The sequence below is a fragment of the Xiphophorus hellerii genome, chromosome 22 (genome assembly GCF_003331165.1).
Source record: "Xiphophorus hellerii strain 12219 chromosome 22, Xiphophorus_hellerii-4.1, whole genome shotgun sequence".
Lineage (NCBI taxonomy): Eukaryota > Metazoa > Chordata > Actinopteri > Cyprinodontiformes > Poeciliidae > Xiphophorus > Xiphophorus hellerii.
This window is the reverse complement of record NC_045693.1, coordinates 25,603,723-25,628,230: the sequence shown is the minus strand read 5'-3', so window position 1 is coordinate 25,628,230 and position 24,508 is coordinate 25,603,723. Positions and strand designations below refer to the sequence as shown.

The 24,508-nt window shown below is 39.3% G+C and overlaps 1 protein-coding gene and 1 long non-coding RNA gene across 4 annotated transcripts in view; one reads left to right on the top strand and one right to left on the bottom strand.

Moving 5' to 3' along the window:
• The window catches only part of fbxw4 (F-box and WD repeat domain containing 4), a 40,970-nt gene extending 18,325 nt beyond the window's left edge, over positions 1 to 22,645 (bottom strand). The window contains exons 1-5 of one of the 3 annotated variants that reach the window (XM_032553679.1): positions 22,551 to 22,645; positions 17,554 to 17,649; positions 17,109 to 17,294; positions 14,855 to 14,987; positions 13,545 to 13,630 (exon numbers count right to left, since the gene is read on the bottom strand). In XM_032553679.1, the coding sequence (XP_032409570.1) occupies positions 13,545 to 13,630; positions 14,855 to 14,987; positions 17,109 to 17,294; positions 17,554 to 17,649; positions 22,551 to 22,630 (581 nt within the window). In that variant the 5' untranslated portion in view covers positions 22,631 to 22,645. Of the gene's footprint in view, positions 1 to 13,544; positions 13,631 to 14,854; positions 14,988 to 17,108; positions 17,295 to 17,553; positions 17,650 to 21,765; positions 21,977 to 22,052; positions 22,307 to 22,550 lie in introns of those variants that run through there. The other 2 variants (XM_032553677.1, XM_032553678.1) reach the window with 2 other exon arrangements.
• Positions 14,134 to 24,508, top strand: part of LOC116713505 (uncharacterized) — a 15,791-nt gene continuing 5,416 nt past the window's right edge. Inside the window, exon 1 of the long non-coding RNA XR_004337880.1 lies at positions 14,134 to 14,291. This is a non-coding gene — a long non-coding RNA (uncharacterized LOC116713505). The remainder of the gene's footprint in view (positions 14,292 to 24,508) is intronic.

Sequence of the window (24,508 nt, the reverse complement as noted above, 5' to 3'; positions counted from 1 at the left end):
CTCAAGTGGTTCGAGTACATTGATTACTAAAATCCCTCAAGGCAAATAATCTGCCTCCAGGATTATTGCCTTAAAATCTGTTGTACTATTTAGAGCATTGTGTTACAGCCGGTGATTATTTGTGTTGCACAATGCTCTCACTTCCGCCTATGAGTTGTTGACGAATGCTCAGTGTTAGCAGCATAACGTCCAATTTTCAAGTTTGGTCCAGGGAATGTGGGGGTATTTCATTGAGTTCTGAGTTTTTATCGTTTTTCGGGGGGACCTTTAAGCATCCTTAAATTGACAAGCACGATGCATGGAGTACGACAGTCTTTCTCCTCCTGGAGCTGCTGGTTCAGAGCAATCGGCGGGGAAGAGCGAGGCAGGTGTATTTATACAGGTGAGCGAATAGACTGAACACAGGAGGCTGTTATGCTGTAGTTGATGCTTAACGTGACTGTGACTTTATGGATGAACCAGAAAATAAATTGCTCTCCATCCCAGTCACAACAAATGAGTGGTGGAGTCCATTCTGTTGGTACATGGCTGGTAGATGTGTTTCTGTGTGTGACGGAGGAGCCAAATCCAGTCATTCACATAGACACAAAAGCAGGGCCAGCCCAAGGCACAAGCAAACTAAGTGGCTGCTTAGGACTCTGGGGCCATTAGGGGGCCCACTAAGTGGAACATATATATATTTTTATTAGTAAGGATTTCTATGTGAAAGTAACAAAAACACAAAATTTCATTATAAAGATGTGATTTTTTTTTAATAACAATAATATATTTGATCATGTTGAACTCCTTTATACAGGCAAAATGAAAAAATAAATAGCTCTTGGGGGCCCCCTGGTGGCCCTGGTAGGTCACGCTGCACTAGTAATATGAGCTGCCAGTGTGCAGTGCGAATCAAAAACCTCAAAAGCACTAGCGGAAGATAAGTAAGCAAAACAATGTTGCAAAAAAGGAGGAAGAATAGAAAACGGCAGAGATAAAGGAATGTTTGTGTGTGTCATGGTAAGGTAATGTTTCTCAAAAAGATTTCTGGAGCTGCTAATAGAAAATTAGCTTGATAGCAACCTTGAACGGTTCAGTTCAACAGCCAAACATTTACACTAGCGTCTTTGTGTCAATCTGAGATTAAACTGTAAATGAGTTGATTCTCGTGGTTGGCCCTATATGTTTCAGCAGTTGGCTTCATAATGTTTGATAACAATCATTAAAACTTGACATTGTCAACCGAAATGTTTTCAGATCCGGCTAAATGGCTGCATTAGTATATCAATGAGCTACTCTGAGCTAGTTGGTGATGTGTAGTTTGCTGCCAAGCATGATAATTTATGTGGCTAAAAAAAGACATTATTTTTACATGAACTTATAAGTTACATGAAACTTCTTCAGGAGCTGTTAAAATTAGTTGAAGGCTCAGAATCATCCCTGGTCCACATTCTCAAGTGACAAAAACTCACCTAGTACAAATAACAATTTTAGCAGTTGGAATTACATCTCAAAGAAATTAACTTAATCAAAGTATGTCATAAATATGTGTGTATGTATTCCATCTTAAGTAGGAATGCACCGATTGCAGTTTTCTCTTCCAATCGCAGATTACCAATCTTTAAAAAGCCTGACCTACCAATTCCGATTTTAGCCAGGGTTTTTTTTTTTGTCTGAAATGTCACTAAATATAGATGTTTTCCTGCTTGATACACCCGATTCAGAAGATCGCAGTTCAGCAAACACCTGCTAATCAGCCATCAATTGAAATAAGCAGGGCTGAAGCAAGAAAACCCTGAAACATACAGGCCAGTGTGCCATGAGGACCAGGGTTGGGAAACACTGTGCTATAGAGTTTCTGTGAACCCTGAACTTTGGTGGAACTAAACCAGGCCTAAATACACGCTGGAGGTACCATTCAATCTCAGGGAACGCCTTGGGGTTCCCCCAACGGAGCCGGGCCAAATGATTTGACAGAGGGAAGTCTGACCCTCTCTGCTAAGGCTGCTGCTTCCGTGATCCAACCTCAGATAAGTCGAAGATAATAATACATTTTAGACAATGACTTAACCTAATATATTTTTGCAAAAGACAAAAATCCGTATTTTCTCAGAAATTGGTGGTTTTTATCCTTTTTCTTCATTTGTGCTCTAGTGACTTGTTCCTGGTTTTGCCCTGGTGCATCACATTTTAAGTGAAAAACAACAAAAATGGCATGTGACTTTGACCAAGCAGAATGCATGCATGTTTAGAAGAAAATAAGTTCTTCATGTCTTTAAAAGTTTTTTTTTTTTTAGAGATATAAGGTTTTTGTCGTAAATACAAAAACCGATAATAAGCTTGGAACTAAACTACACATGAACCTCAAACTCCACACAGGACTCTTCTGGATGAAAGCTCCATCAATCTTCCAACCCAATCTGATCAGAATTTGTGAAGGAATCATTTTGTCTGTAAATGTTTTAACTGTGGAATCTTTCAACTAATTTATTTATGACTGTCTTAACTTTTCTCTGTTTTTCAATGAATGTTCTGTAATCTCTGTGTACTGCTGCCAGTCTTGGCCAGGATTCTTGTGTAAAAGAGATTTTTAATCTCAATGAGAAAGTTAATGATAATAATAATAATAATAATAATAATTTCTACATTTTAGTAGGGTGTTGTTAGTTTTTGCATTCTTTTTTTGCAGGGACTATTTCAAAAAACATCAATAGTCTTCTCAGTCTGTTGTGCAGAAAACATCATCAGTTTCCACCTTTTCACAGCCATGAAAACAGTTTTACTCCCTTAAATAATGAGCCCCAGTTTGCTAAGCCTCACTGTGATGAGACTGACGAATGAATGAAATTCTTGCCTCTCATAATGATGGTCTTGACTTTAGTTGGAGTTAGCTTGGAGAAGTTTTGTGTTAGAAGGACACAAAGCAAACAAAAAGTAAGTCAGTATTTATCTTAGCCTCTGGCCCCTGGACCAATTACAATGAATAAAGGCGAGCAGCCCATGTCTCTGCTCTGGGAATATGAAGGCATTTGGCTCTGGACTCCAGGGGCGGTTTGGCTTTGCCCCGTCACCCCAGACCCCCACCTCACCATCAGAAAGAGGGTTGTTAATTTGTTGCGCTTGACCCCGGGCTTTGTGCCTGATGTGTATCTAGTTTGTAAAAAGTGCTTTTATCTGGTTTCTAAATATGTCTGGGCTCACAGGGTTATGATGCTTTTATATTGGTCAGGGAGGGAGACAATGGTCAAAGGGTACAAGGGCTGACCCCATACCCCCCACCCCACACTCCCTCTCTCCCGTTCACTCCCGAGCCTCCTCTCCCTTGCTCCATCGGCCCTTTACACACCGATATGCATGATCAAACATTAGCATGCACACAATCATGCACTTTCTCTCTCACGGATTCACACACACATATGCTAGGACCCCGTTGTTCCATCTTCACCCCCTGTGGTCCTTTTGGCTTCTGTTCGTGTCTTCTGTGTGTAGGGTCACCAGGACATTCCTCAGCCAGCCCCTTGGCTCTGTTCATCCAGCTGGAACCAACTGGGATCCAACACCAACCATCCACACAACACAAATCATCTGCAACCATGATGGTTTCCAAGTCTGTTGGTAATTTAGTGATTTTTTCTTAAAGTCAGTACTAATGGTGTAATTTTCACAACACACCACTTTGCTATGTGAACATTAAGAACATTATTCCAATGTAATGACTTTTACATTAGAACACAAAAAGAGCCAAAGATAATATATTAAGTCCAGTTCCATTTTAGGTGGAGAATCACAGATGACTTGATTGGGTTCTAAAAAAAAAGGTCCTGGTTAAAACTAACATTTATTACGGGATTTATGCCATCCTCAGTGTGAAGCAATGCATTCCTGAAAATCTAATTACAGGTCAGAATTCAGCACAAGAATTCAGGACAGAAATACTGTTTGCAAGGGCAAAAAGCATTAACTTTTGGAGACGAACAAATTTTAGACCTTTGCTAAGGCAGATAAGGTCGGGGGATAAGATTGAACGATTAAGGATTAATCTCAAAATTAAGGAAAAGGGCGGTCATAAATCAGCTGGCTGATAAATTGGTGCACCCCTGACTTACATCTTGCTCAAATTTCCACTACATTGTAGCATTGTAGTGTAAACAAAATTTCAACAAGATGCAACAGCTATGCTGCAAAATATGCCAACTTATAAATGCACAGCGCTTATACTTTAAAATTGCTCATTTTAACTGTAGGCCTTCAGCTAAAAATAAATGTTTTAACCGTCCATTTATCTTGACAGAGATTTTTTTTTAAAAATCTTCATCTTCTCCTCTTTCTCCTGCTCCTACTATGTCCTCTTTTCTCTCCCTCTTCTTCCTCCTTGTCTTCTTGTATCCTCCTCTGTCCCCTATCACTGCTGCTATTCTACCTCCTTATTTTGTTTGAGCTTGCTACGTTTCATTAGCTAGGCAATTTGCTTAACCAGTAAAAAGATAGTATGAAGAGGGACTGTTTCAGCTCCACCGTGTGGGAAGAGCTCTGTGCTCCTCACGGAGAGGACATTGTCCTCTCCACTGACTGTCTCATGTACTTTATCAACTTCTGCGTGGAAAACATTGTGCCCATCACGAAGGTAAGGTGTTTCTCTAACAACAAGCAAGCCTTTTAGGTTGGGAAACAAGGAGGAACTGAGAGCTGCAGAGAAGGAACTTGTGAAAGAAATTTAGGGAGGGAAACGAAATCCACAGAAGTTGGAGTACAGCAACATCGGTGGGGTTTGAAAGAGCCTGAAGACAATTGCCTTGTAGCATGTTGTCAGATTCCTACAACTGTTTATCACAGCATGATAAAATAAGTTAAGCTACCAAATTGACATTAGTGGATGAGATACATCTTAATGACCCAAACACTCTACATGCAGGTGAGTGGATAAAGGAGAGGAAAAAGTGCTCCAAACGTCAGCGGCAGGCCATTACTTACTCGGAATATGAAAGCAATTTTGTTCAGCTCTCAATGATATGTATTTAGTCCCTCTAAAAATAAGACAAACATATCCATGAGCCAGGGTTTTCATAAAACGGTAAATTTTCATTAAAAACTGAATTTATTTTTAGGACTCAAGGATTCAAGGATTTTTTTTTATTGTCATGCCCTTTGCTTGTTTGTGGTATGGAATTTGGACTCGCATTAAAAAATCTAATGCACAAATAAATAAATAATAAAATAATTCATGTGATATGTAGATACGTATATAAAAAAAGTGTGTGTGTGTGTAAATAATTTATGAGATGAAGTTGAATTAGGTACAGCTTGAGTTCAGAGGACTCAGGCTGTGAGGTATTTTGGTCACAATAAGCATCCATTTTGGCTGCAGGAAATTTCACGCTGTTCAAGTTCAATTTTATGCTTGACCGATAAACAAGCCTCCTGTCACTAGGTGGCAGCACTGTTCAAATTAGTCAACAGGCTGCCTCCTAAAGCCAGTAGAAGTAGCCTACAAAGGCACACCGAGGATAAAAGCGCAGATGTTTTGAGGAGACATAGAGAGAGATGGAGAAGTTTGTAACAGTGAAAACAAAAATGGCGACAGAGGTAAAGGAAGTATGACTTTAGTTTTACTAAGAGAATTACATTTTTTAAAAATACAAGAATAAAGTATTTTTAAAAAATATTTCGAGAGCAAAAACATTTTATTAGAGTACTTACTGTAGTTACTATTACTGGCAGAATAAAGATGCAATTTTGCCAAAAGTTGTTAATTCATGAGGAAAAAAAAAAGTCATTTTTAATAAGATAGAGTTATCAAGATATGCAAGTCTGGTTCATTCTTTGAAATAATAAATAAACAGTTGCTTAAACAATAGCTTCAGGGTCCTGGGACTGATCATTTGATTCTGATGTGTTAAAATATTAAGTATTTTCTTATTTGCAAACCCAATACCAGTCACAAGATGCTGAGTATTCCTTATTTCAGTGCAGTGTGGACCAGATTATTATGAAAGTATAATTTCATTATCACATTATTGCAAATTCACTTTAATACTTAAAACAAACAAGCAAAAACACTTACTCCACTCCATCATAAGCACGTAACTGTAGCTCATAGAAAAAGGCCAGGAAATAGACAAAACCTACTTGCTGTGAATTCAATAATTTTATCTGCTTTTCATTTCTTCTGACAAGCTGAGATGTCAGGTTTAATTTAAGCTGGGAGACTCTGCCTACCTGCATCATCCAACTACCACACCTCCCCCTCAGCCAACCAGCACCAAGTTGTCGCTCTGCCTCAGCCAATCATCACTCAAGAACCCCTTCAAGAGGCCAAACAACCATCGATCCACCTGCTTCCCAGCCGTGCTTCGATTAAGATAGCTGGTACATGCTCTTAGATGACCTTGTGGATTCTCCGACCCTCGTTCCCAATGACCCCTGTTCTTTGCTCCCTGGCCCCTCCCGCAGGAGCGCCCGTTTGGCTTCTCGGTCCAGCCTTGCGCCTCCCGGCCCTCCTGAGGTACTGGTACATCTCTCGCTGTCTCCTTGCTTTATGGTGACTCCTTCCCTCATCTTCACGGCCAGCATGGGCAAAAGGTCCCAGAAGTCCTCCCGTCCTCCAACCAAACGGTGCCGGGGCCACCCGCCTTCCACTCACGCCCACGAGCTGGCCCTGACCAGTCCTTACCCCACTTTGGCCAGCAATCTCTCTCCCGCTCCTGCTGCTTTGGCATGAGCCTCTGCCTCCCTCCACCTCTGTGCTCCATCACCCGGCTCTGATCCCGTCTCCTGCAGACATCCATCACCTTACCGCGGCTCTCATTTCTTCCATGAATGTTCTCCATCATCCTTCCCTGAGGTCGACCAGTGATTTGAAAACTTTAACTTGAACTAAACTTGATGGGTTTTTCTTAGGTTAGGGTAGGGTTAGGGTTAGGGTTAGGGTTAGGGTTAGGGTTAGGGTTAGGGTTAGGGTAGGGTTAGGGTTTTTCCCCCACATTGTGAATCGCTTCTACTTCTGCATTATCCATACAGGCAGCCTACAGTACAGTACAGTAAAATAGTTATGCTTTTATTTGTTTTGGTTCGCACAACGAGCCACAGGCGATTTTCGTCATAGTACCCGGCAAGAATTTAAAACTACTTTCACCCCTGCTGATAACCCAGTAGACTCACGTTTCTGTGATAAGCTCTAATTACACAACAGGCCAAGCTAGTTGTTTAGAACAAGCTGAAACTCCACTGCAGCTGCTTGTCCACCTGTTCATTTCTCGCTCGCTAAATAGACCAAGACAGTCTTCCTGGTAAACCAAAGACCAGAGAACACCTGTATGAGACCGAGATATAATGAAAGGTGCTCGGTTTGTGTTTGTGTTGTGATTGTGCACGAAGGCTTATGTGTGTGCTAAGTGTTTCTCCCACTGTGTTTATGTGTGTAGTAAGTGTGGGGCATCTGTAAGGTGTGTCTCTCTCTTTGGGAGAATGCCTGCGTGTAATGCATGTCTGGATGAAGCTATCTGTGTTTGCAAGGAATGTAAGCCATGTGTGTGTGTGAGAATGTGTGTAATGAGGGGGTTCAGAGGGAGCTGTGATTATTCTCACCTCCTGTGGTGCAGGTCCTCTGGCTCTGTGGGCCCCAGGGAAAGCGCCCTGTATTTAGCGTGTGGGAACACACATTCTGCCCCCTTATCGCTGTATTGTTGCTGCTTCGCTCTTTTCTTCTCTTTTCTTAACTAATTGAATTCTTGACTCCTGAGCCACAGGGACTGCTCAGGAGAGACCAAAGAGAAAGACATGAATTTCGGGCTTTTTCTTGCGGTTGAGTGGGACAGAGCAGTGGGGGTGAAACTGGAGTGTGTGAGGTTGGATGGTGGCAACAGCAGCAGTGGGAGTGCAGTCGGAGAAGGCTGTCTGGGTGGCTACAGTGGCGTCACCCTATACTTACAAGAGGTCAAAGGTCTTACCCCCTGGTAGCGGTGAGAAAGTACTGAATTGGGGACGGTTTATCCAACAATCTTGTCCTGTTTTTGGAACGTTTCAAAGGCACTTTTAGTCCATGCGACAACTTTGTAGTTGTGCTTGAGGAATTCTTGACAAATCAAGAATAACCCTTTCGGCTGATCTCACCTCTCTTCAGGGCAGCTTCTCTCTTAACTGCCTTCTGCCACCCAAGCCCCCTTTCTTCACATTTATATTAAAGCAGTGTTATCCCATAAAGGTAATGCCTGCTTTGTACCAGGTTACACACCTTGACTGACAGGTAAAAGACAAAGGGAATGTGCAGTGAACAGCGACAAATTGGCTCTTGACAAATGCCCATCAAAAGCGTCTCTTGAAAAAAAATTTTTTAATTTGTATATCTACATCCACAGAAATGATGGGCAAATCTCACTGGAACCTCAGAGAAGGAGGGTGGTCGCCACTACTATGGTTCTTCAAGGTGCAGAAATGTGGATAACATTTCCATACCTTACCAGAGTTACTGCGTTACCATAGTATCACAGCATAGAACAACACCCAGGGCACCCGTTTGAGGTGACACAACCAGCAGCCCACAGATTATAAACGCACTGGCCAAAGCCCCAACACCTACCAAACCCAATAGGCATTCGTGAGATGTACGTATGTTTTTTCAGAATGTGAAGGCATCATGGATGAATTTTCTATTGCACTGTTAGATAATCTGCCTTTATCCTTGGCTTTAGCCTGTGCTTACCAGGACGTCTCAGAAGTCACTAGACTGTTCCCAGTTTGACCAGCAGACTGAACCCTACCTGTGCCCTGTGTTGGCAGTGTAATATAAATAAACCTGTATTTTAATGTTCACTTTTTTTTGTTCACTTTTTGTGTATATTTAAGTTAAATATCTCAATCTGAAGTGTTAGGGTATAAAGAGAGTTTCTGTAATGAAATAAAAATAGTTTAGTCTACTAGACATTTTTTCACACATTGTCTATGCTGTCCGTAACAGAGTTGACATATCATACTGTAATAAATATTTTTTTCCTGAAAAATGTAAGAAAAGTATGAAGCTAATGTTTGACAATAACTGATTTATCGAACTTTATTGTCTTCACAGTAAAATATCTAAAAATTAAAAGGAAATTACGTTTTTTTTCTTCATATCTAATTAAATGTGTAAATATGTTCATGAATATACTCCTGTGTGTGTCTTCATCAAAGTCAATATAAAAAGGATTGATAAGAATCAGCTGTCAAATATAAACATTGTACTCTTTAAAGAATTAAATATTCACACCAAAAAGTTAGAAACGTTGTCTTTAGTGCTTCCTTTAACTCCCAAATATATTAGTGTGTGTGACAGAATGTGTCGCTGACAGGCATTAACTTAAAGTACTATGTACTATGACGCTTTATGAAGTTCGGTCCATTTACTTGTATTAAGCTTACTAGCAAGTAAGCAAATATAAGCTTACGCCATATTGATACTCCACATTCAAAATGGCGGATGCTGTGACGTATCACAGCAACGGGCCGATCCGGGAATGACGCTGTGAGATTCAACCTATTGCACTAGAGAACTAAGAAAAAGAAAGAGGGGAAAAACAAAGGCGAACAATCTACGGTTGTACCCTGCAGATACCCGCTTATCACTCTGGATCAACTTGACCGCTACCTGGACAAGCGTTTCTACAACTTGTTCGCCGTGAGGCCTCCACAGAAACAAGCACGGCGGGACTGGTCCACCAGTTCCTGTTTTCATCCACCCTATCATCATTTACTTTATTACTTTTTTTTTTCTCTAATTTTCTTTGGTTAATTCTATTATTTTGTTGTACAACTCTCATGGATAAGTAAATAGTTTTTTTTCTCATTATTTTTATTTGAATTATTATCATTACTACTTCATTATTTTCTGCCTGCCGATTAATGACTATCATTACAACTACTGAATCACTTTGCCATTTTTTCGTTTTTGCTGCGTTTATCGCTGGTGTGAAAATGTGCGGCAGCCACGCAAACTTTTATTATTACTGTAGGCATCAATACAACAGATTTATTAACATCACTGTTGTTGTTAATATTATCATTATCTTTCTTTTTTATACATATATACACTATTATTTTATTATTATCATTATCTTAATGTTACCTAATCTCTCCGCTATCACTACCAGAATTTTTCTTTCTTATTTTCTTTGGTAATTCTATTACTTTGTTATATAACCCCATTGGATAAGTAAATCATTTTTTTGTTTCATTATCATTATTATTATTGATGTTGTTATTATTTGTATTATTGTTGTTGTTGTTATTAATATTTTATTCCTTTCTGTCTGACAGTTGATGACTATCATTGCAACTACTAAGTTATTTATCAGGTTTTTTTTCTTTTTCTACTCGTCCTTCTCTTTCTTTTTACCTTCACCTTTTCACTCTTACCATCCATACAAATAATAATTTTTGGAATAATGTTTGTCATGATATTTTCAACATGTTCAACAACCCCAACATACAGTTGATACAACATAAAATAATCGGTACAACACACCTCACACAGCACAGGATGCACATGGGACAGAATCAAACATTCACACACACTGTACACAACTGACAACCACTTCCACTCGTTCTGGTTCTGTCCGCCAATACAAAACTTCTGGAAAGAAACCGTCACCAAACTGTCTCAAATCTCTGGCCACATCACCCCACTCTCCCCCTCCATCTGCTTACTTGGTCATTGAGATTAACATAAAGTCCAAACAGATAGCCAGGCTTGTGGCCCTGACTATATCGCCAAGAAAACAATACTGCTTAACTGGAAAAATAGGGGGAAAAAAATCAGTAGCTCACAATGACTAGGGGCCTCATGCACAAAGCGTGCGTGCGCACAAAAAAATGTGCGGCGCCATGTTTTACGCACAAGTTGGCATGTATAAAAATTAACTTTGTGTCAAAGTTTGCGTAAATATACACACACTTTATCGCTGATGTGAAAATGTGCGGCAGCCACGCAAACTTTTTCTGTGGACAATACGAAACTACAAAGCATCAAAACTCACCTAAATACACTGAAATCTGACTGTTGATGGCTTATTAATTAATCCAGATTAATCCAGACTGATTATCCTGGATTTCTGAGCAGAAATTATAGAAGGAGCCATGCGGTACCGGTACCGGTCCAGCTGCAGTCATCCTTCAGTGGAGCCGCCAGCTTTGTGAATACGCCTTTCTGGACAGAAAGCATCTCTATTCTGTAAATGTACAACTTATGCACACGATTCCACTATTTATAATAAACGTCCATTTTACCCACTCAAATGACTCTCTGTCTGTCTTTAAATCCCGGCTCAACGCTCTGCTGTTCAAACAGGCATTTGCACAATCTCTTTATTTTATTTTTTTATTATTTGGATTTTTCCTTTCTTTAAAATGTATTATTTTTATTTTTCTGAGGTTACCTTATGTTCCCTGAAAGCACCTTCTAAATAATATATATAATTATTATTATTATTATAAATACTTATACTACTACAAACAAGGACGTTGCCATGGTTACTGCTTCACGTGGTGGAGACTTCCAGGTATTTATACTAATTTACAAATGTATTTATGGGTGGCGACAGGGCGGACCAGCAGCTGCGCTCTATTTCCCGCAAATTTGGATTTATAAAGAAAAGGAGCGCGGCCATGTGCGTGCGCACAGCTTTATACGTCCGAATTTTTTTGTGCTCCGCACTTTTCTAAATTTTTCCGTACGCCAAGTTTTAGTGTGAAAACTGCGCACTCTTTCATACATGAGGCCCTAGGTCTTCTCACGCTACCAATATCAATGAAACAACAATCAGCAATAGATAAAAATCTATTTGAATATTTCAACAAAATATACTCCATATTTCTAGATGCCATTTCATTGCTGGTGAGTGAATGTTACCGCAGAAGCAAAGGCCAGGGGACGAGAGGGGAAATGGAGAGCCTTATAACAAGTTCACATAGTGTTTTTCTTTTATTCTTTTCTCTTTTTTAAGTCATCCTTTATTTATTTAGTCCTTGTTCTGGCATATAGTTTTATTTATTTATTTTTCTATTTGCTTGCTTTCTTACCTCCCTCTCTTTTCAACTTCCTCCCAAAAATGTCTGAGACGTTAAGTTAATCAATTACAGAACAGAAAAATAATTCAAATTAGAAAATAATTGCCAGGATTAAAAGAAAAAAAAAGTATATCCTAATCCACATATGAATCAATTTCATTTGTGTTGACAATTGATTTTGTTCTGTTTCATTCTTGTTTTGAATGTATACCTCCTTGTTTGTTTGCTTGTTTCTTTCTCCTTCTTTGTTTTGTTAGTTTGATTATTTTATATTTATTGCTATTACTCGGTCTCTTATCCGAGTAAGATAAGACTCGCTTTTTGTCAGTTTGTAATGTTTATTGTATACGCACTAATTGGTGAGTAAAAAATATTAATTAAAAAAATAGTTTACTCTGAAATAAGGATTACTAATACCAGCCATTGTCTCTCAGAGAGACAACGGACAAGGCAAAAGACAAAATATAGGGAAAGCTTTTTTATACTTGAACAGCCTGTAGGCTCTCAAGGTAGGTGCGGAGTGTAGGACACCAAGTAATCTAAACGTGGATTAAAAGAAAGCCATGGTCCAAGGCCACTGATCGGCTCGGTTTACTTTCCAATGCATCAGCGAACTTCACCGGGGGTGGCAGTTCTGTACCAGCCTTGGCATTTTAACGCCACGACAATGATTCTTGTTAGACCTTGAGATGATATCAAGTGTAACAACAGAACATGGGATGGAATTAGACGTGGGATGGCATGGCTGTCCAGCAGATGGGTTGTTATGCCTTACATTGTCAAGCGGATCATCCGCTCACTGTTTAATAATATGAACTAATCCACGAGATTGGATCGTCAAAGAAAACAAAATGCCGGGGTGAGGTGACTCAGAGCATGAGAAAGTGTGTATGAAGGAACTGACTTCCTTTAAGGCTAGTAACTTTTATAAAAAATATGTTTTTTGTACACATTAAGGGTGATGTTGGCGATGTACTGTACATGTAGGTGTTGGCCATGCAGTGGGTTGCCAGTTCGATTCCCACTCCACCCACCTCTGTCATGTCTTTAGGCAAGACAGTTCACCCGCCTTGTCTTGGTAGTGGTCAGAAGGGTCAATGACACAAAATGACAGCCTCACTTTAAACTACAATCCGTCACTACGCTCAAAAGATCTCCACTCCACTTATTGTAAGACAACTACCACAACTACCACCACTTGGCTGGACCTCTGCTGAATTCGGTTAGTCACTTTAAAGGGAGTGAATATTTATGCAATTACCCATTTTACGGTAAATATTACTTGGCATTATTTTGTAGAAATCAATGTTTTCTTCCACTGTGAAGGGTTTACTTTTTGTAAAAAAATTTTTAAAAAAAAAAGCCAAATTATGTTGCTTATAATTGATTTATAAAAGTCGTAAAAGGGTAAAGCACCTAAGGCACTTCAATAGGAAGTGTAATTAAGCGTTTAGTAAATGATCTATAAGACATGTGCTTCTAAAACTTTCTAAACTAAGCTCAGCAAATTCTCTTAAGAAAGTACTTACCTTTGAGTGGGACTAATCGCAACAGACCAAACTCTGTCAAACATGGGAATCGTTCCTAAAGGGGAGCTGGAGGTCAAAGTCCACATCTAGAGAAACAAATGTCACCAGTAACAAGATTTTTAACGCATGCTTAAGTCAGAATCAGAATTCCTTTCAATGCCATTGTGCCCATATAAAGCACAATGAAATGTTTAAAATAGCAACTCTCAAAACACAGAACACCTGGGATGTTAAAATAAGTAAATAAATAAATAAATATCACGTTTTAGACGGATTAGCTGTGTTTAGGGCAACAAGAGCTCTTGGATGACATGAGAGCAGCACTTGCCCAGGTGAAGCCACGCATATCTGAACCGGCCTCCCAAAAACAACAGCAGAAGTCACACTGATTTGCAGGTACGTAATTTGGTCAATGCTTTATTCTTTGCCCCAAAAAAGTATTTTGTGGATTTGAAACGACAAAAAACAAATTCAATTTAAAATAATAATAATAATAAAAAAAAGTTATTAAAAAATGTTAAATTCTTCAAATAAAATCCAAATGTATTTTTAATTAGTAAAATAGTAAAAAAAAATATTTTGGGGGGGCTGAAATTCTTTTATGGAGCCAAAATATTTTTTGGGGGCCAGAATAAAGTAATACCGTAGTTTGTTGTGAGTTCATGCACTGTGTTGGTTTTGTTCTTTAAGCAAGGTGACGTTCATGCACGGCTCATTTTGTGCACCAGTATAAAAACATATACCTATGTCTTGAATTTTTTAAAAAAATCATATTTTATTTATCACTAAAGAAGGGTTCAGTGAATGCGCATATGAAACTGGTGGGTTTGGTACCTCAAAAAAGGTTAAGAACCCCTGGGCTACGGGTTCATAAATGTCCATGAGAAGTCCGGTGTGTGGGCTATGTCCGGCAGTATGTTGTGCATCTGTATAAAATCCTTGATTACGCACTATTCGCTCCGTAATCCATTTCGGAAAAGATCTTATCGGCTGTACATGATCCTAGCCATATTAATAAAAAAAATAGAACCTTAAAAATCACTGACAATGAGAGGAACTCCAAGCTGCTGCGTCTTTCCATTCCGCTACGGAAACTAATTTAAATAACATGGCAGAAAGAAGGAAGTGCAGAATTTGTGGTTTACAGAATTAAAAGATGTAAAAAATATATACGTATATATTTACTCTGTGTTTTACCGGAGCTAAAAAAGAGATTTAAAAACTGAAATTTATCAAAATTCTTTATTTAGCAGACAATAAGTCAGTATTTAATATATCTTCATCAACAACTGATTGAGAGATGTTCTTACTCGAGCTGTTCGGTCTCTTGATCCACTGATGATGAGTCCGTTTTTAGAGTCCAGGCAGTTCACTTCCTGGCTATGACCCATTAGCCCCAGTGACATGTTACGTCTTCTGCTGTGGACCAAGATCAGTCCGTCACTGACAAAACAAGACAAAATAGCTGTTTAGGCATTTCACTGCTTATAATAGGTGGGTCTAAAATCAAGTCAAGTCTGCAAGAACTACCGTCCTGCAGTTTTTAAATGTCTCCCCGCTCCAACACATCTTAATCAAATGGTTGAATTTCTTCATCAACAGTCATCAAGCTCTGCTGAGGCCTGACAATGAACCATCCATTTGATTCAGGTGTGCTAAACAAGGGATGCATGTAAAGGTTTCAAGATACCAGTTCTCCAGAGCCGAATCTGGGCACACCTGATATAAATGGTTTAAGCCTGTAGTAAAACAAATAGCTGCAGTCAGAAATCTTTTTTTTTTTACACATTAAAGAATTTCACCAGAAATACTTTGTGTTTGCTGTGACAAAAGCTTTCTCGCTTGGTGGAACACGCTCACTTGTCGGCGTAGACAAGTGCAGTAAATGCCAAAACTTATTTTAGCTTTTCGATTCAAGTAATCATTTGTAAATAAACCTTTAACAAATATTTCACAGCATTTGTTTTGCCATAAAAAACAAGCAAAAAAAAAAACCTAAGAGTTCTTCTGCACAAGTATAATCCAGGGGAATTCTGTTTAACGGAGCAAATGTCCCACCTTCATTTGGTTCAGTTCAGATTCACACTGCACTTAAGACAGAACACCGTACCGCTATGACAAGTTACACCAGCAATTCATTTGGGTTGCTATCACAAGAGGCTGCTAATATGAACCATCAGCAGGTTGCTCTGAAATTGAGGCAAGTGCAGTGGTTCAGAAGACAACAGAGCATGAGATAGTCTAACCTGCTGCTGTGACCATTTAGAAGTTTGAAGACGATCACATTTGAACATGTGTTTGACTACGCTTAAAATAACATCCAGAATGCCAGTGGTTTAAAGTTTAAACCATTAGTGGTTGTATATCTTGGCAGAAGGATGCCAGGAGCTTATTTATGGCTATACAAGGTAAGCAAGTTCTCTTTCACTTAATAAAGAACATTTATTCAAATATTTGAGGAAGAAGGATCACAACAAATTGAAACCTGTGTATGTTGGTTAATGATTACGAGACCAATACCAGACCTTCTGAGACCAAGGCTGACGCCGAATGTTTAGAACTTCAAAAAACAAAACCCCATCATTTCTGGACATTGCTTTTTGTAAGCCACAAAATGCAGAAATTAATGGAAAAACAGTTAACTACTCAATCAAAACTACTTATTGGTTTTAAATTAATAGTAGTCACAATAAGCTAATATTTAAGTTACTAAATGCAGCCACATATTGATACGGGTTCTCTAAAACTGAACTATTCGGCTTACGTTGCACAATACTTGTATGATCAATTTAAAAAGGCTCATAAAGATTTGTCATATTTAAAACATCTTTTTATGTCATCATCTGAATAAAAACAATTAATCAGAGAATCAGATGTTATAAACTTGCTGTTCATAAAAGCACATATCCTTGACATATCAATAAATTATTTTGCATTTTCATAGTATTATTAGTCCATGCCACCACGCAAATTGCCTTACGGGGGAAATCCCAAAACCATGAGAGCCAATAGAATCTGTGGGATTTACAAAATTCACGTGGCCAACAAGGACGATGCAGGGACAACAGATTTCAGGAGCCAAGTCACTTCAGGCTGTAGTGTGAGCGTAGCCAAAGTTACAGGTAGGTAGGGAAACACCTAGACATCTCTAAAAACAGTCCTGCTTTATTTTCTGGTCATGAAGCAAATTTATGAACATTAGTTCAGGTCTGATTGCAAGACGATAATTAGGATTCTTGCTTCCTATTTGGTCTTTAGTGGCATGGATTCTTTAAAGAGCAATCAAAAGCCTTTATAACAAAAGCAAGAGCTGTCTCAGGCACAAGCTGTGGTCAAATGCTAATAGCATTACACAAAAACATGTCATGCAAGTTGCATGGCCCTCTCTTGCGCACAACCCATAAGCCATGGTGCTGAACAGTTGGGAAGCTGTTTCTCAAAGCCAACATTACAGAAGAAGACGTCTAAGAATAAGTAGTAGTTCAGATAAAACCAGTTACACAATGACCAAGTCAAGTGGACCTTGTCAAAAAAAAAAAAAAAGCCATGTAGTGAATGAATTACCTTCCTCCACTGATCAGGTGAGAGTCTGTGAGGACAAAGCGACAGACATCACCCTTGTGGCCCGAAAAGTTTTCCAGTGGTATTCGCTGGAGCCTCCTGGAGTCGCGGCTCAGAGCGTAGGCTCCGATTTTAGCAGCCTGAGACAAGTACAGCACATTGCCGTCCAACTGTAACCATGGCAACAGCCTAGTAGCAAGATAGCGAAAGGTAAAAAGAATAATTTATGTGGAAAATAAAAGGGGAAAAATACTTGTGCCTAGCTTTTTTTAAGAGAGGAAACTATTCACATGAAGCACCTGCAAAAGGGAGATTTTATATGTGGAAAAATACACTTACTCTCACATCAGGTGCACTACAGGGAAATACTACAATTAAACTAAATGTCTCTGTGTTGCCAAGAAAAATATAGCTAGCTTTGCCAAGTAATAGCAAATGATTGACATACTTTGTCTTCCATTTGAGAAGAGTCCACTTTTTACAAAATCCATGATACCAGTTCTGAGCTGTCTTCACTCGTTCCTTCAGAGGGACATTAGGATATCTGCAAAGACAGAAACAACTGAACATCAATTCATTTTTATAAAAGGTTGAAAGTTGTAGCACTAAATGGTTGTATAGCATGGTTATGTTTTTGTATTTGTAAAATATACGGTTTATTGCAAAAGCATTCCTAGCCATATTACTTTTTCACATTTTGTCACATTGGATCCAACTTTAAAGTGTTGGTGGTTTTTTTCACACAATGTGTATATCTTTTACAAATAAAATTTGGAAATGTGTGCCATGCATTTGTATTCAACCCCTTTTACTCTTACAACCCTAAATGATATTCACCGGTACAAAATGCTCTCAGAAATTACTTAGCGATGAGGCTGTGTATAATGGAATCACAGTCTAACTGCACCTATGCTGTTTCTGGCCTCAGACGTTCCTTAGAGAACATTAGAGAGCAAGCAGCATCATGTAGACCACAGCCGACAAGGTCAGGGAAAACCTTGTGGAGAAGCTTAAAGCTAGTTTAAGTTTTAGAAAAAAAAACCCCCAAAAACCAAACAGTCCAAGCTTTAGACATGTCACAGAGCTCTGCTCAATCCATCATCTGTATATGGAAAGAGAACGAACCAGCTGATGACCTTCCAAGACACGATCGTTCATCTGAACCCAGAGGTCGAGCAAAGAAACCTATTCATCAAAGAAGCAGCTAAATGTCCATGCTAGGTGTTGAGGAGCTGTACAGATCCGCAGGTCAGATGAAGTCAGATGAAGAAAACCATTTGAAATCCAATACACAGTTTGTCACAAGCCATGTCGGAGATAAGTGTGTTATTTGGCTCCGATGAGGCCAAATTCGATTCGTTAGGATATATGAAAATCCCAATATGTGACAGAAAGTAAAGCCACACATCATCTTTAACACACCATCCCTACAGAACAACATGATTTTGACAGTAGCAAATTCAAAAATACTTTGTTAATCCCAAAGGGAATTTGAGTGCCATTGTAGCTCATTAATTCAGATTCTTCAAAGAGTTATTGAAGATGGTGACATCTGTTGGCAGGAAAGATCTCTTGTAGCAGTCTGTATTACAGCGAATCTGAAGAAGCCTGTGACTGAAGATACTCTGTTTTGTCAGGACAGTCTTATGAAAAGGATAGCCAGGGCTGTCCATAACTTTCTTGATTTTAAGAAGAATCCGTCTTTGCAACATCATCTCCAGAGGTTCCACAGTCGTCCCCAGAACAGAACCAGAACATTCTTTATCAGGCTGTTGAGCCTTTTAACATCTCTGGTTCTGACGCTGCTACCCCAACAGATGACGGCAGAAGAGATGACGGTCTCCGCAACAGACTTATACCATCTTGTTGCAAACCTTGAATGACATTATCTTTCTCAAGAAGTCTGCTCTTTCCCTTCTTACAGACGGCTTCACTATATCAAGATATCATCCTTTATCATGCTTTTCTTCAGTAAGAACAGACAGATGAAAACCCGCTGGTCGCTGCAGAAGACTTGAAACTGCGGTAGAAGTTCATCTTCTAGCAGGACAACCATCCTAAACGTACAGCCAGAGGAACAATGGATAAATTAGATCTAAGCACATTCATGTGAAAGAATGGCCTAGTCAAAGTTAAGACCAAAATCCAACTGAGAGAAAGACTTGAGATCAGCTGTTTTCCATCAAACCTGACTGAGCTTGTGTCATGCTGAATGCCACAGTGAGGAAACAGTCTCTAGATATTCAGAACTGGATGAGACTAGCAAAAGAATCCACAAAATATGGACTGGATGAAACATTTTTTGCAGTTTTATTTGTACAGTGTTTTAAAATTATGTTTCATTTTCCTTCGCACCATGTATTGATCAGTCAAACAAAATCTTACTAGGCTTGTGGTTGTGATGTGTCAAATGTATGAATTCTCTTACAAGGCAAAATACAAATCACAAAATGTTCTAAATGTCAACTGATGTTAGATGATAGAAAATGCATTCTCTTTTAAATTTTTACACGCCAGAAAGTAATAAAAATCTTCCTGTCTTTACTAACTTTACTTTTTCAGAAAAAGGCCTTCATTCTTGGAAGACATGTCCTATGATCTGATGGAAACTACGGTGCAGAAGAACGGGGATGCTCATACCATCCTAACTGTGGAGTATGGGGGTGGTTCCTAGTTCACTTCATCAAATAGATAGCATCATGAGGAAAAAGCATTATGTAGAAAGACTGAAGCAACATCTAAAGACATCAGCCAGAAAATTCAAACTTGGGCGCAGATGGACAATAAAGCTTAGCTTATGGGCAAAGGAGTTATAAAGTGTCTTAAAAACAACCAATGTAATGTTTTGGAGTGGCCATAAAAAAGCCCTAAACTGAATCTCATAGAAAATTTGTGGGCAAATATGAAATGGCATGTGTGAGCCAGGCAGCCTACAAACGTGACTCAGATCCACCAGTTCTGTCAGGAGGAATGGGCCAAAGTTCTTGCCAACTATTGTGAGAAGCTTGTTGAAGGAAACCAGGAACAATTGACCCCAGTAAGACAAATCAAAGGCAATGCTATCAAACACTTAGGCATATAGACTTCTGATTTTGGGACATTAATTAATAAATCTTTGACATGTTACTTCTTCCATTATTGTGACATTGAAAATAGAAATAATTTAGGTAATCATACTGACCTAAAACAAGACAAGTATTGGTCTTATTTAATTTCAGACACAGAAAAAAAAGGTGTATATAAACTTTTGGTTTCAGCTGTTTAATTTGAGTAAGTTCAGTAAATTAATCACTGCCTCATGAGTTTGGAAAAACATCTGTGTGCTTAAACAATGACAGAGGGGAAAGACATCAGCAACGGCCTTCAAGAATTGTTGCTGCTCATCACCTGGGAAAGAATATGAAGTCAGTCCAAAATAGTTTGAAAACGCACAAACGGGTCAGAACTCTATTGGTAGAAATGAGTGGGACACTTTTAGCATAAGACACAAAGAACCTGTCACAGGTCTCCTCAAACGCACTAAAACAGAGTAACCTAGAGCCGTCCATTACTGAAAGTGGCCTTTTTGACTGATGGTCATTTATTATTTTTTTTTTTATGTTCATACAGAAGAACTACGGTGGTGGGATGTTTTGCACACACCAAGCACCAATTTATAACCACCAGCAGAATTTTTGTTATACTCACATTGACAAATGATGAAAGTCATTTTTAGGAGCGTACCGACATTTAAAATTGGGGGGGTTGATATCAACATCTGATATTAATACTGCTGTTATGGCTGCTAACCAATATTTTCTCGATATTACATAAATTATATCATAAATATCTTTCTACCATTTCAACACCTTTAAAATTTTAGAAGAAACAGATAGTGACAAATGAAAATAAATACTGGTTGTTCATATTAATCTCGTTTTTTTTTATATTTGACCGATACGATATGTTTTAAAAATTACTAATATCGGCTGATACCGATGTTAGTACTGATATATAGTGCAAGCCCAGTCATTTTCTATATCCTAGTCTGCTGTAAGGAAACATGGACTCTGATGAATGTTATCCACAAGCAAGAAGTCACCGAGTTATTTTTAGTTTGATCAAGGAATATAATTTTCATATTTATTTAATTGCCCCAAACAAGAAGCAAAATAGAAAGGAAAAAGTGTAATAAAACATGATAGCAATAATAATAGTCGTACACAATTGAATTCGGAGTTACTCAGCATTTTATGATAAATCATCTGTATAATTAATAAAGACAATTATGGCATCGTTTAAGTTGACGGGTTTGATATTCCTTGCTTGTTTACAGAGGAGAGCTGGATAGAGGAGGGAATGAAAACTGGGGAATGGGTGGCAGGATTGGCCCGTTGTTTTGGTGGGACGTGGCAGTGGTGCTTAGTGGACAGTGAAAGTTAGGGTTATGACCCGTTTCCCTCAACTTAGCCTGAAAATTAAACCCATTTTTATTTCTCTAGGGGTTTTAAAATATATATTTTTTTAAAAGTCTCCTCAGCAGCAGAATGACAAAGCTGGCCTTGAAAAAAAAACAACAAAAAAAAACATGATCAAACAAGAGAAGAACAAGAACCTTCACAGTGGGTCTCCAACATATTGATCAGGGGTCCTAGCATCACATGTTGGGGGATTCACATACTTGAATTGTGTATTGTAAGATTCTACTTCTGTTGCCAGCATCTGCAGACAAGAAGCCCCACGTGTCGTGTTGACAGCTGACATGGTGTCCTATGTCTGCAGTTGCTTCTCATTAGCTTCACTCGTGTTGCTTCTGTACTCTCGCGGTTCTGTACACTGGTTCTGTACCTCACGGGTCCAGTTAAGGCTGTGTCTACGAAGAGCGAGAATGACTTGCTCGGCAGTGAACGTAACCCCGGCAACCGAAGGGAAAATAAAAGCAGCTGTTTCCCACAGCTGTCTCCTTACATGTCCGTCCCGTTCCAGGTTATCCCGCTGTTTAAACAGCCTTTGGCAATCCTCCTCCACACGGCGTCCCGGTTTACGAAGCGATTCAAGCTTTTACACGCTTGACAGAGACGACAGAGAGACCTGCGATCCAAGTGAAGCAAGATGTGGTAGAGCACGTCCTCTGGGAGCTGGGTGAGCAGCATTGCGGCGAGACACCGAGCAAAACACCGGCCGCGTTTCACACAGCGGAACCTCCGGGTAAACAGGAAGACGTAGCGGTAGCGGCGGCGTGACGTCATGACGCACATGGTTAGTTTCGCTCACCGCGAAGCCTTTCAACAGTACGTGAACGCCGGTCCAAGATTACATTGAGCCCTGAGCAGCGGTTTCTACTGAGAGTCAGGGGGCGAATGCGTTTAAACTATAAAACCTCTAGTTTACGCGTGTTTTCTTGTGTTTTTATTGACTGCGACAAAATTAACTTACGGTATTTATTAAATATATAGTAATACGTACCCCCTTTTTTTCAGTGACCTCCTCTTTTGCTCTACAGGCTTAGTAAAGTCAGGGAGGAGAAGTTTTGGGTGGAGCAACATCCATGCAGCATCTCGGTCCACACTCCACTCCAGTAGATGGCGGTAATTCACACCAATACGTTGCTTGCCAACTGCCATAAAAAGAAAAAAAAACGGGAAAAGAAGAAGAAGCAGGAAAGAGCATAGTTGGGAATTAACTAGTAGCTACATTTACTGAGTTATTACTTGAGTAGCCTTTTGGAGAAAATATACTTTTAGGAGGGTTTTTTTCCCTCCTAAAAACGCTGCACTTATGTACTTTTACTTGAGTAATTTTATTATGAAGAATTGCTACTTTTACTTAAGTGAAATGTTGCTTATGACTTTGGCCAGATGGAGGACAGATGGAGTGTCTAGTTGTTGCTGCGATCTACCGATAAAAGTTGGGATTTGAAACATTTAGAATTATTTCACTGTCATTTTGTAGGCTATTATTTTCCTGTCGTTTAGAGACAAGTTAGAATCCTGCTGCTTTGCAGGTTCAGTATTTTAGTTTTTGTGTGTTAAATGTTCGTAGTCTGCACCTGTGTCCTTCTTAAAACCCTCCATCATGATGTTAACTCCTTCTACTTTACAATCACAAGTTCATTTAAATATTCACATTATGGAATAGATTTATTTATCACAATAGTGTTGATAACAAAGTCAATACCACAGAAGAAGAAATAAAAGGAGGGGCTTCCAATCTTAAAGTAACACGGTTAAAACAATGACAGAGTTTTTAAAGATGTTTCAGTCAGGTAATGAATAATATGAAAACCCCAAAACAGAAAAAAACATTTTGTGTCATTGTAACAAAAAAGAAATACAATGACACTCTCCAGTTCATCCTTCCCAGTGGCATCCTTTAGGAGCTAAATGAAACTCCAGGTTTTATTTTGCCATGCAGCCGACTTTCTTCAGCAGCTCCTCGCCGTATCGGCATCCCTCTGTCTGAAGAAACGACAGCAGGCTTTATCCGGTCACATTGGATGAGGACTGCCGTTCTGATCTTGCATTCTGGTCCAGTCTACTCAAGGTTTGGTACACGACTTTTACAATGTCGTATACCCTGCTGATTCGCTCCAGTTTTACACACATGTTGCCCCACCCTCAGCTTTTGTTTTGTTATCTGCCAGGCTGGCAGAAGGTTCGCTGATAAGTGGCCTCCTTCATTCCCACCATCACAGTCCTCGGCATTTTGCAAAAATTATCCTCATCCCAGTAGTCTGTTGCCTGTGGGGCCATCTTTAGTAACAAAGGCTCATTGCTGCCCTATGTGATAATGGTGCTGTGATCAAAGTCAGTCACTAACAACTTCACCATCTCTGCTGTCAAGATCCTGGTCGTTCTAACATCTTCACAGATGCTCTGTCCAACTCATCATTTCCTCTCTACGTCCTGCTCTTCAACCCCAAATCATCAGCATTGTTCTTTAAACACCTGTCATCTCATTCCTTAGCCTCTGTACCCTCTTTTGGGGGTAAGACATCGCTAATCCTCATCCTAAACTGCTCATCCATGTTTATGACAATTCACAGCACCTACGTCTTCTGCCGGGATCCTAGCACCAAAAGCTTTTATTCATTTATGTCAATAAAACTTTCTGACTGCTCTTTTGTCTTTGTGTAAATCTCTCGAGTTTTTTTAAATTAAGCACATTGGCGCAAATTCAATCTGGTAGACTATTCCCAGTCTCACCTGCATCATTCATTCGCCGTAGAGATGAAAAACAGGTGGGAAGGGGAGCAGAGTGGCAGGAAAAAAAGAAAAACGACAAAGGTGAGAGCTGAGAAAGGGAGAACATAGAACTTTAAAGGGAAAACCTTTTGATTGACCTTATGACTTTTTGCTAGGCTCTTAACTGTGTAGCATCAGTAGCAGCAATTTGTGCTCATTCACATCACGAGTGTCCTCGAG